The 13,717-nt window shown below is 38.8% G+C and overlaps 1 protein-coding gene across 1 annotated transcript in view; it reads right to left on the reverse strand.

The window, feature by feature from the left end:
- The window catches only part of LOC143029968 (uncharacterized), a 50,910-nt gene that overhangs the window by 33,781 nt on the left and 3,412 nt on the right, over positions 1-13,717 (reverse strand). The window contains exon 4 of the mRNA XM_076193180.1: positions 12,557-12,685. Coding sequence (XP_076049295.1) covers positions 12,557-12,685 — 129 coding nt within the window. The remainder of the gene's footprint in view (positions 1-12,556; positions 12,686-13,717) is intronic.

Raw genomic sequence — 13,717 nt, forward strand, 5'->3', positions numbered from 1 at the left:
TTCTCGACCATCATGACTGTAGATTAGCTCAAGTTGAATAGGAAAAGTCATGTCCATTTCCACCTGAGTCACGGTGAGCGTCGAAATTAATTTTAATATAGTAAAATTCTTGACCATCATGACTGTAGATTAGCTCAAGTTGAATAGGAAAAGTCATGGTCATTTCGACCTGAATCACAGTGAGCGTTGAAATTAATTTTAACATGGTAAAGTTCTTGACCATCATGACTATAGATTAGATAACTCGTGACCTCAGCTCAGCCCACTCGTGACCTCAGCTCAGTCCGCTCGTGACCTCAGCTAGAGACCTCGTTTTTCTGCACAGACACCAGCTAGTGAATACCTGTGAATTTTATATCTCCGAATAGTGTTAAGTGATTGTGTTGTGTTTTTGTAATTGTATACGTATAGCGCTATACAGTTACAGATATAAGATAAAGTGCAGGGTTCTATTTAATTTCAAAACAGTTTTCTGTTACCGTATTCCAAAGGTAGGAGAAATAGTATAAGGCAAGCAGAGTAAGCTTCGCGTATTTAGTTTATTAGAGACCGGTTTGATTTTTTGTTGTAGTTGATTTGTATTTTCTCTTTGCCGTTTTTATTGCTAAAGGGGGAGCGAAATGGCTTGTGAAGGTTGCGTGAACCTAGAGGTCCGTCTCAGGATGTGTGAGGAGGAAATTCGGCTTCTCAGGAGTGCGCTCCGTGAGAAGAGTGAACCCTCCCCACAACCCAAAGAGCGTTCCACTTCTTCACGTACTGTCACTGCCATGAGCGAGTGGCGCTCCGTGGGGTCCCGTTTGTCGAGCCCGCGTTCGGTAGACGTGTGCCCTGTGGAGCAACCGCTGGCTCTAGTCAATCGTTTTGCTCTACTGGAGGATGAAGTGGCTGAAAACCAGGAGTTCTTGGTGGTGGGGGACTCCATGGTTCGAGGCTATGACGACATCCTGCAGCGAAAGACTAAGCGACGTTGCAAGCTTGTATGTCAACCGGGCCGTGGGATCGTTGATTGTACCCGGTCCATCAGGGAGCAAGGACGGAAGAACACGGTTACGATTGTACATACGGGTAGTAACGATGTAGGTAGGGTGAGATCAGAGGAGCTTGTTCGGAATTACAAGGTCCTCCTTCAGGAGATGAAGGAACGTGGGAGCCGTCACGTAGTCTGTGGGATCCTCCCGAGGATCTACGCAGGTTCGTGTTGGAACAGTAGAGCCATAGGGATCAATGATAGGATATCGCAGTTGTGCACACAATTGGGATACCACTTTCTTGATCCTTGGTATCTCTTTTCTAGGCGCCATGACCTTTACGCTTCTGATGGGATCCACCTTACCCGCAGAGGCAAAGATGTTCTTACAAACCTCATTGTGGGAGTTTGTAATGAACCAGCTCCTTTTTTAGGGTAGAAGGCCAAAGGGAAGGGGAAATAGAATGTACTTGGGAAAACAGTGTAGAGTATAGCATTAATGTAGAACAATGTACCAGTATAGGACAAAATATAATTTTAGGATATAATGTCGCTAGAGGACGAAATGTCACATTAGGATATAATGTCATAGGACAAAATGTCGCAATGGGATATAATGACAGTGGAGGACAAAAGATCACGATGGGAAGTAATGATAGTGGAGAACAAAATATCACGATAGGATGTAATGATAATGGAGGAGAAAATATCACGGTAGGATATAATGTCATTGAAGGCCAAAATGTAATTTTAGGAAGGGATACCGGACAGAATGTCAATGAAGGCCAAAATATCATGATAGGATGTAATATCGCTAGAGGACGAAATGACACATTAGGATGTAATGTCTTAGGACAAAATGTCACAATGGGATGTAATGACAGTGGAGGACAAAAGATCACGATGGGAAATAATGATAGTGGAGAACAAATTATCACGATAGGATGTAATGATAATGGAGGAGAAAATATCACGGGGATATAATGTCAGTGAAGAACAAAATATAATTTTAGGAAGAGATACCGGACAGAATGTCAATAAAGGCCAAAATATCAAGATAGGATGTAATGACAGTGGAAGACAAAAGATCACGATGGGATGTGATTATAGTGGAGGAAAAAATATCACGGTAGGATATAATGTCACTGGAGGACAAAATATAATTTTAGAAAGGGATGCCGGACATAATGTCACTGAACGACGGGAGGCCGGCGTGAATCACGGTGACGTAGGGGGACAAAATGTACAAAATAGATCGGATGACCGTAATCGACCAGATGTCCGTGATGGGGGAAATGTTAATTTTGATAGGAGAAATGTTAATGAGGCATTGAATGTCAATGAAGGACCAAATAATAATAATATAGAGCAAGGCATAAATAAAAAACAAAATGATAATATAAGACATGATATTGAAACTCAAAATGTGTCAAAAAGAAATAATCAGGAGTTTCTTAAATCTATGTACTTTAATGCTCGTAGTATTAGGAACAAATTTCAAGAAATACAGGCGTATGTCAAAAGCGAAAATCTCGATATGATAGGAATAACTGAGACATGGTTAAATGGTACAGAGTTCGAAGCTGAATTTAATATTGCGGGATTTAAACACTTTCATCAGGATAGAAACCACAAGAAAGGTGGGGGTGTTCTATTGTACGTTAAAAACAATGTTCATGCTTGTGTTTTAGAGAAAGTGAAACAGGATGCATATGACAGTTTGTGGGTTGAGTTAACCCAAACAAATGGACAAAAAATGAATATAGGTGTAATATATAGGCCAAAGACATTATCATTAGCAGACGACAAACTGTTATTTCAAGAACTGTCTAGTTTCTGCAACCGGGATTTATTGATAATGGGTGATTTCAATTTTACTGACATTGATTGGATGACCCTTGAACATGGCCATATAGGTAGTCGCTTGATTGATTTTCTTGGTGACAATTACTTAATTCAGCATGTAAAAGAGCCCACAAGATATGGAAACTTACTCGATTTATTGATCACTAGCCGCGAAAGCATGGCAACTGATGTAGAAGTCGGTGAATCTGTTGCAAATAGCGATCACAACTTAGTCAGATTCAAACTCCTAAACAATTTTAGAATAGATACTTGTGCTTCTAAAATACCCGATTTCAGTAAAGCTCAGTTCATAGAACTACGTCAGGAGCTTCAGCTTACAGATTGGGAGGCAAAATTAAACGAAAGGCCTGTAGATCAGATGTGGGAAATATTTCAAAATACGCTCACTAAGATGATTCAAACTTACATTCCTTTTAAGGACAGACGTCCCCCAAATCAGGCTCGCCCAAAGTGGCTCGACAAAGAAACTGAAAAAAGTATTGCTAAAAAGAGACAGGCTTATAAGAAATATAAGTGCTCGGGTGCATCTAATGACTATGAAAGTTATGTATCAATACAGAGAGATTTAAAAAAGACAATAAGAAAAAGAAAACGACAATACGAAATGAACATCGCTGAAAAATCCAAAGAGAATCCCAAAGAATTCTATAGTTACATTAGAGATAAAAAGGTTGTTAGGAATCACATTGGTCCACTATTATCTGCTGACGGTCAACTTGAATATTCAAATGAAGGAATGTGTAATCTCTTAAACAATTACTTTAGCTCGGTATTCGTAAACGAAACACCTCAAAGTGAATTCCAAACTGAAACCTGTGAAAAGTCTGGGGTAAACTTACTCACTACGGTAAATATAACAAAAGAAACAATTAAAAGGTGTATAGACAAACTCAAAGTTAATAAAACACCAGGGCCTGACGGTTGGCATCCAAGAATCTTAAAGGAAATGAAAAATGAGATTGTTGTTCCATTAGAAATTATTTTCAGTAAATCCATCATATCCGGAGATGTCCCAAGAGAATGGAAGCTAGCTAACGTTACTCCCATATTCAAAAAAGGTGACAAAAAGAAACCAAATAACTATAGGCCTATTAGTTTGACTTCGATCGTAGGAAAAATAATGGAAACTATCATCAGAGATGCTATCGAATATCATTTAGAAAGTAACCGTTTGATAAATGATAGCCAACATGGTTTCAGACGGAAACGTTCTTGCGTGACTAACTTACTCGAATTCTACAACACAGTTGTCTCGAATTATGACAAAAGAAACAATATAGATTTAATATATCTAGACTTTGCAAAAGCTTTTGATACCGTCCCACACGAAAGACTACTTACTAAATTAGCTTTGCATGGAATAAGTGGTAGCCTATTAGGTTGGACTAGTAATTGGTTGAAAGGTCGAAAACAGAGAGTTGTTTTAAATGGAAAAACTTCTGGATGGAAAAGTGTTGCAAGTGGAGTTCCTCAGGGTTCCGTTCTTGGGCCACTTCTATTCATAGTATATATAAATGATATAGACCATGGACTAAAATCTACTGTTTCCAAATTTGCTGATGATACAAAACTGTGCGGAGTGGCAAATGATCACTCAAACCAATTAGATATTCAAGAAGATTTAGATCAATTACAGCAATGGTCTGAAAAGTGGCTAATGAAATTTAACACAAGTAAATGCAAGGTAATGCACATAGGTAAAAATAACAGCAAGTACGATTACAAGTTATTTGGAAATTCGTTAACAAAAGTGGATAGTGAAAAAGATCTCAGCGTAATTATCAGTAACGACCTCAAATCATCCAAGCAGTGTATTTCAGCCTCTGAGAAAGCAAATAAGATTCTGGGATTGATTGCGCGATCTTTTGATTTCAAAAGTCCATCACTCATTAACAAGCTATATAAATCGTTAGTTCGTCCACATTTGGAATATGCTGTTTCCGTATGGTCACCGAATCTCATTAAAGACATTGACAGACTGGAAAAAGTACAACGGCGAGCCACAAAACTGATTCCAAATATCAAAAATAAATCATACGAAAATCGACTTAAGCACATGAATCTGTTTTCCCTAAAAAAGCGTAGACTCAGAGGTGACTTGATACAGGTCTTTAAGATTTTAAAGGGAATTGACAACATCAAAAGTGACCAAATTTTCACATTGAATGAGAATCAGACAAGAAACAATGGTCTCAAACTGTCCGGAAATAGATTCAATTTGGAAGTAGGTAGAAACAACTTTGCCAACCGTGTAGTTAATGAATGGAATAAACTTCCTGCACAGGTAGTGCAATGTAGTTCAGTTCGAAGCTTTAAGAATCATTTAGATAAATACCTAAGTAAGATGCTGTAATTATTATAATTTATGTTATATTATTTGTTTTTGTTTTGTTATAATTTGTCTGTCTGATTTTCATTTATTATTAGTTATATGTCAATTTATTATCATTTACTATTTACCTGTTTGTTTGTTATTCAACTATACCAATGCATTTATTTATGTATTTTAATTGTTATTTACATTGTTATAGTTTTAATTTTTTTTTTTTTTTTTTTTTTTTTTTTTTTTTTTTTTTTTTTTTTTTTTTTTTTGCATCCGACCTAGATATGGATCAAAAGGTCTCCTGTCGGCATGCTTTGCCTTTGTAATCCTTTGTAATCCTTTGAATAGGAGAAGTCATGTCCATTTCGACCTGTTTTTTTTTTTTTTTTTCTCCAAGGTCAAGGCATTTTATTTATGTAATACCTAGCACTTTGCGCCAACTTAAACTGTACTATTTAAAACTGATTTTCCTCTTCTCATTACACTAAATGATTGTAGTTTCTTTGAACTAATTTATACTCATTTTAACTAACACTAGACTCCCTAAGTCTAAAGTTCTTTTGTGTTTTACTTGGGGGTGGAACATCAGGTAAGTCATCTTTAAACTCAAGCCAAGTGAAGTTGATAAGAGGTTGGCTGTGGCTCATGAGAAGGGCTGGGTGGTGTTTTTTTTTTTTTTTTTTTTTTAAGAAACCTGGAAGGAGGGTGGTGCCGTGAGGCGTTAGAAGACCATTGAAGCTCGGAGGTATGGGGCTGCCGAGGCCTGATGATCCTCGGGGAGCCACCCTCCGTATCATAAGACACGTCCCCTTGTCCTCCAAGAGGCCCGGGTTCTTACCACGGACGACTTGAGGACGTATGGGGAACGGAGTACGAGTGGAAAAGGTCAAAGTCTACGCCTAGGGCCTGACAAAGAAAGTTATAAGGCGTTAAAGGACCATTATTGGTCGAAGGTATGGGGCTGCCGAGGCCTGATGACCCTCGGGGCGTCACCCTCCGTATCATAGGACACGTCCCCTTGTCCTCCGAGAGGCCCGGATTCTTACCACGTACGACTCGAAGACGTATGGGGAACGGATTACGAGTGGAAAAGGTCAAAGTCTACGCCTAGGGCCTCACAAAGGGAGCCATTAAGGCGTTAGAGGACCATTATTGGTCGGATGTATGGGGCTGCCGAGAGGCCTGATGACCCTCGGGGGCACCCCCTCCGTACCATAGGACACGTCCCCCTCTCTTCCGAGAGGCCCGGGTTCTTACCGCGGACGACCCGAAGACGTATGGGGAACGGATTACGATCGTATAAGGTCAAAGTCTACGCCTAGGGCCTGACGAAGCAAGCTATGAGGCTGTTAGAGGACCATTGATGACCGGAGGTTTGGGGCTGCCGAGAGGCCTGATGACCCTGGGGGGCGCCACACTCCGTACCATAAGACACGTCCCCCTGTCTTCAAAGAGGCCCGGGTTCTTACCACGGACGGCCTGGAGACGGGGACGTATTGCGATCGTATATGGTCAAAGTCTACGCCTAGGGCCTGATACAAACCGTGAGGCAATAGAGGACCGATGATGGTCAGAGGTATGGCGCTGCCGAGAGGCCTGATGACCCTGGGGGGCGCCACACTCCGTACCATAAGACACGTCCCCCCCCCCCGTCTTCAAAGAGGCCCGGGTTCTTACCACGGACGGCCTGGAGACGGGGACGTATTGCGATCGTATATGGTCAAAGTCTACGCCTAGGGCCTGATACAAACCGTGAGGCAATAGAGGACCGATGATGGTCAGAGGTATGGCGCTGCCGAGAGGCCTGATGACCCTGGGGGGCGCCACACTCCGTACCATAAGACACGTCCCCTGTCCTCCGAGAGGACCCGGGTTGTTTACCAGGGACGGCTCGAAGACGGGGACGGATTGTGCTCGTATAAAATCAAAGTCGAAGAATGAGACAAACCAGCAGCCAAGCGGAAAGCGATAAAACTAACAGACGATTAACCAGCAGGAAACGGGACCGCCTGCTCCCATGTGGGCAGCGAGTTAACCACTCGGTCCCGTTTCCGCGATCTAAGTGACGCGACGTCCGGCTCGAGCTAGCCGGGTAAGAAGGGAGGGGATAGGGAGGGGGAGGTGGGGTCGACAATGCGCATGCCTGCACAGAGCCGGGAATTTTAAATTTCCGATGATTTTGGCGGAAAATTCAAACCACACTCAACCTTCGGGAAATGGCCATATGACCAGGAGTGTGGTATGGGATTATCGCTATAGCTTCGCTGTGCAGGTTTCTTTCAGCCGATAACGAATATTATAAGGTACGTTGAGCACCCCCCCCCCTCCGCGCACCTCCACCGTGACGTCATAGAAAATGCAGAGGGGGAGAGTGAGAGGTGAAAGAAAATGCAAACTTCAAAGAAAACCGTCTGTATGTTTGGTAGACTTTAAAATTACGCTATGATTCACAATACGGAAATTACTCAGTATCACTTTCTTATCCTCAAATTATCAGTATCTGAGATATGACCGCCAGAAAAGTTATAAAAATGTTTTCCATGCTTTCACATTAAGTGGATTATATCAATATGACGAGTTATTAGATGGGATGACATGTCAAGCGTGGATTTTATATGTAGACCTTTATCTCCACCAAGCTCAGTTATGTTTTAACCGGATTCTTTAGTTTGTTTATTTGCAATTGAATGGAAATTTTAGGAAATGTTGCTAATAAATAGTTACTTTCAAAATGACGGCTGTATACATATCCCGATGACCGAGTATTATGTGTGCCGCATAATTCAATTCATTTCTTTCTGAGTTTTTTATCTTTGGGTAGTGAAAAGAAATGTTTATTTTTATCACCTTTCAGTCTAACGGCATTGCACTTCTGCACTATACAAACTGTTGGCATTTTTATGTTATATGTCTGCCTTAGCTACCCCTTTAATCAGAAGATGGAGCTTCGCTCCACACACTGGTGTGTAAGTGACTGACAGCTCTCGACCCGTGGAACCCTGGTCTCGATATTTACGTTGACGTCATCATCTACCTGCGCAGTGGAGAGGTTTTCTGGCTCTCCCTCACCCCCCCGCCAACGTACCTTGCAGTATTCGTTTTACCTTGACCCTCACGACCTTAAGAAGACGACTGCAGGCTCACCGTAACAACGGAGCCATCCACCAACATTTTGTCGATGCCCACGATAAAAAGCCGCCCCTAGTAGATCTCATAAGGGATACAACAATCATCCACCATGATAACAATTATGGAAGTTTAGTTGTAGCTGAGGCAGTGAGCATCGCTTTACAAAAGCCTATCTTAAATGTACAGATTTCATCTGATTATGTCCTCCCCTCCAATAGAAAATACAGACCGTCACCACGGGACAAAAACCCACATGGGGATTGTGTCCAGACTTCCGGGACGTAATCCCACATCGGGAAGTTGTCCCGGTTACCCTTTCCGTCTCGGTAGGGTAGACAGATTCCCACCTTACGAGTGACCTCTCCCTGCCGTTTTTACTCGGCCTTATATACCCATGTTTGTATTGATGTATTGTATTACCCTGAAGATGACCATTTGTAATGGTTGAAACAGCTGTCGGTAAAATGAATCAATATTCTGAAGCCTTTTACTATTTCCTTCAGAGTTTGAATTATGAAGAGGAAAGGAAATACAGAGTTAGAGAAATGTTCTCTTAAAATCATTGAAGCCACTTGTGTTTTAGCATTTAATAGGAATATATATATCTGCACTGGGGACCATTCAGTGTGTGTGTATATATATATATATATATATATATATATATATATATATATATATAATTCGCTGCATCATTGCAAGACTGTCGTAACTCAAATTTCGTGACTTTTCAGGAGAAGCATTTTAAAGTTTCTAAGTCCTATAACTTTAATAATTTTACCCTAAGCAACAAAACTTACCATCTTGATTAGGTAAATAGGGCTCCACTTGACTTACGACTTTATTACCAAAAGACGCAGAATTATTCGGCATTCTTATAAACCATTGTAACTCTATACTTGAAATTTTTGAGTCACGACAGTCTTGCAATGATGCAGCGATATGGTAGGAATCTTTTTTGAAGCATAATTCATGCACTCCTCATTGAATGAAAAATGCTATTTTCACTTGAGAAACAGTCTTATTTAAATGACTACCCATGAAACATCTCTCAACTGGATAAAAATCGTCTGCCGGCAATCGATAAAAAATATGAAACGAGGAAAGAAGAGGAAAGAAATAAAATGACCAAAGAAATTCTAGAAGAAAGCTTCGTGCGTAGCTGGGATCAATCTATTTAGGACTTTATTACTCAAGGCTAAGAATAGACCCATCGATTATATTGCCGCATCCTCTGCCTGGCATATTGACAGAACTTTACGCCCATTTATTTTAACTAGGCGGAGATTTATCAGAGGGTTAAAAAGTCGTTCAGGTAAAATCTTGTTAAGATTTGCAGGACACGACGACGTGTTGAAAGAATTAGGAAGTAAAAGAAAATCGTTACGTTGATATTAAATCTTAGAACTAAAGGCCAACTATTCGGCGACATTAATGAGACGACCTTGAGCCTCTAGAGGCTCCTAGAAGATTCTATGAAGGTCTATATATGAAAGGCTTACATACATATATAAGAGACATATAAGTTGATGGATGCCAAACGATTTATTTGAGTATTGATGAGGGCTAAGCAACAAAATTACATAAGCATTAGACTGACGAGGACATAGCTTGAGAACTTTCGTTCAAGAGTGTCGACTCATAGACTTTTTCATTGTTCTCGCGCTCTTTGAAATTTTGAAATATTTTTTTGCAAATACTCATGGACTCTAAATGCAGATTGTTAGGTGTGTTTCATTACACTTTTGACAAATGTGATAAAAATGTATACTAAGTAACAACTTAGGATTCTAAAAAATAAAGATAACTTGCATAATCATGCACTAGATCATATACTGTATAACAAAATATTAGCACAGTTATTTCCTTAATTAATTTTACATTATTTTTTAATTTATCTATTCACTAACTCATTATTCTATATATCTACTTATATATTTTTATCTATTAATTTATTCATTTATTTATTAATTTATTATTTATCATACCCTATCCGATAGTTGACACCTTAATGTGATGGATAGATTTAAGAATCTTAATGACAACAAAAATTATTTCAATAGAGATGAAAATCTCTGCAGCGTCACCCATATCGAACAGGTTTTGTATGAAAGATGAGACAAAGAGCATCTCACACACACAGTTGCATGACCCACTGCTAACTGGGACGTCCCTTGATATGAACACGGAAATTCCTCATAGATATATGGGGTACATAACGACGGCTTGAACAATTAGGCAAACTCTGAATATACTGAATAAAGTGGCACCAAAAAATTACCTCACCAGAAACTAGGAGTTGGTTGAGAGGTGGGATTGCCGCAAAAATTCCTTCATAGCAAATATGTCTTGCACAGCCAAAAGAAAACTGGGCGTTCCTGTTGGTTCAACCTCATTGAGTTGTGTTATTATTGTCGTTATTAATATTATCATTATTAATATTGTTATTCTATTATCATTACCATTATCATTATTAATATTATTATGATTATTATTATCATTGTCATTACCATTATTATTATTATTATTATTATTAATATTATTATTATTATTATTATTATTATTATTATTATTATTATTATATTATTATTATTATATTATATTATTATTATTATTATTATTATCTTATTATTATTATTATTATTATTATTATTATTATTATCATTATTATTATTATTATTGTTATCATTATTGTTATTATCATTATTGTTATCATTATTATTGTTATTATTATTATCATTGTTATTATCATTATCGTTGTTATTATTATTATATTATTATTATTATTATTATTATTATTATTATTATTATTATTATTATTATTATTATTATTATTATTATTATTATTATTATCATTATTATTATTATTATCATCATTTTCGCTATAATTGTTATCATTGTTATTATTGTTATTATTGTTATTGTTATTATTATTATTATTATTATTATTATCATTGTTATTATTATTATCATTATTATTATTATTATCATTATTATTATTATTATTATTACTTTTATTTTTATTATTACTATTATTATTACTCTTATTATTATCATCATTTTTATCATTATCATTATTACTATCAGTATTGTTGTTATTGTTGTTGCTGTTGCTTTTGTTACTTTTATAACTATTTTCATTATCATTATTACTATTAATAGTATTAGTAGTAGTAGTAGTAGTAATAGTAGTAGTAGCAGCAGTAGTAGTAGTAGTAGCAGCAGCAGCAGTAGTAGTAGTAGTAGTAGTAGTAGTAGTAGTAGTAGTAGTAGTAGTAGTAGTAGTAGTAGTAGTAGTAGTAGCAGCAGCTGTAGTAGTAGTAGTAGTTGGATGAGATGTAGACTGTCATTCTCACTCCAAAGATCAGCCCTCCTATACCTGAGAGGTACCAGGTCCCCATCACCCAAATCAGCACATATACAAAACCTAGATTTTGAGCAGACAGTGGTTGACAGTAGGATAAATGAACTTTTGTATTAGGCATTATTGAAAATAATTAAATAAATAAATAGATAAATAAAAGGGTCGTCGACCACAGTCATTGGCGGGAGAGGGGCCAATGAACTGTGTCTGTGGGAGACAGAACCTGCTGCTTCCACCACACAGTTCCACGAGGATGGAGGTCGCTTTAAAAAAAGAAAAAGAAAAAAAGTAGTAGTAGTAGTAGTAGTAGTAGTAGTAGTAGTAGTAGTAGTAGTAGCAGTAGAAGTAGTAGTAGCAGTAGTAGTAGCAATGATAGTATCATTATTGTCATTGTTATTATTATTAGTAATACATTATTCAGCTATGGGAAAGTTCTTTGACCGTTAAAACGTGATCAATCCGTCGATTATTCGACTCAATGATATCCTGGTAAGCGTCATCATTTCTGCGCAGAAACCTTCCTGAACACATTCTTCAAGTCTAACGAACGCCAAATACGAATTCAGGTAATTTCGAAATCTGCGGACTACCAAGGACGCGTTGACGCTAAAATAGCAGAAAATATGCCCGGAGAGGATGTCGGTCTTTCAAACGAAGTCCAATTCTTTGAAGAATTTCGGTACGCAAACCTATTTCAGATTTTTTTAATTTGAAGTATATTTGTGTGTGAAGATGGCGGAAGTCGTTATTTTCTCTGAACGCGTGCGCTAATGTTATAATTCAAATTCTGAGCAATAGAAATCCAACCACCGAAACCAGTTTTTTTTTTCCCAAAGGCACACTAGACCAGGACAGGCCTTAGGTGATCCCCAGGAAGAGAGCCAAAAGCAAAATTTCTTAAAGATCTCACCTTGCGGCAACCGTAGCCTCGGACCCTTGGAGCGAAGGTTTCCGGGAAGACGAAGTCGAAGACGAAGACGACCACGGAGGCCTCGTCTGCCGGGAGCCAGGAGTCCTAACACTGCATCGACCTGACCCTCTGTTAGTCGCCCAGAGAGTAACAGACCCGGTGAGGCGCAGGCGCAGAGTCGAGTGGGAGGGGGGGAAGGGGGAGGAGGGGAGGGGGAGTGTCCTCTCCATCCCCACACCTCGGTGACATAATCCGTAGCTTCCTTTATGACAAGGTGCAGGGATGACCCGTCATCCAGGAGGTGCTAAGATAAGAGGGAGGGTGGAGGGGTGTGGAGTGTATTCAGGGATGGAATGGGTGGGAATGATTTTATGCATTTTCCTTTTTGGCTACCTCCCTTGTAAGGGGAAAAAAGCCTTGGTATATGTATGTATGTATGTACTAGCCTGAATGTAATTGTGCAACCGTCTTGTGCGCATGTGTGGGCAAGTTAATGAGAGAGTGAGTACAGGATAGGTTTTTTTATCATGTGAATAAATGCACTCGTATTTAGATAACTAATTTGCACACAGATGTATTTCATTATGTTTTCTTGTGTGTGTGTGCATGCGTGCGTGCGTGTGTCTGTGTGTGTGTGTGTGTGTGTGTGTGTGTGTGTGTGTGTGTGTGTGTGTGTGTGTGTGTGTGTGTGTGTGTGTGTGTGCATGTACACAACCCTTCCGTCCGTTTGCCAACCTGTCTGTTTCTGTCTGTCTGTCTTTCTGTCAACTCCCTCCCTGCCTAATGCCTGATTTTTTCACATAAATCTACTTATCTGTCTGTATGCCTGCATGCGTGTCGATCTGCCTGTCTAGCAGTCTGGCCGTCTGTCTTTCTACTTATCCTTCTATCGGTCTCTGTGCCTGTCTGACTGCCTGTCTACCTGTCTGTCCACCTCTCTGTCACATGTACGAGTATTCATTTTACTACATGATATCAAGATTTCCACTGGAGTGTCTTTAGGATTAAATATATATATATATATATATGTACATACATACATATATATATATGTATATATATATATATATATATATATATATATATATACCTTTACTTGAAAAAATATTTCAGATAAACCTGTTTGATAGTCACACAGTCATTGCTATCATTCATTTCATT

This window comes from Oratosquilla oratoria, chromosome 11 (assembly GCF_046742065.1).
Source record: "Oratosquilla oratoria isolate Oo_2021 chromosome 11, ASM4674206v1, whole genome shotgun sequence".
Lineage (NCBI taxonomy): Eukaryota > Metazoa > Arthropoda > Malacostraca > Stomatopoda > Squillidae > Oratosquilla > Oratosquilla oratoria.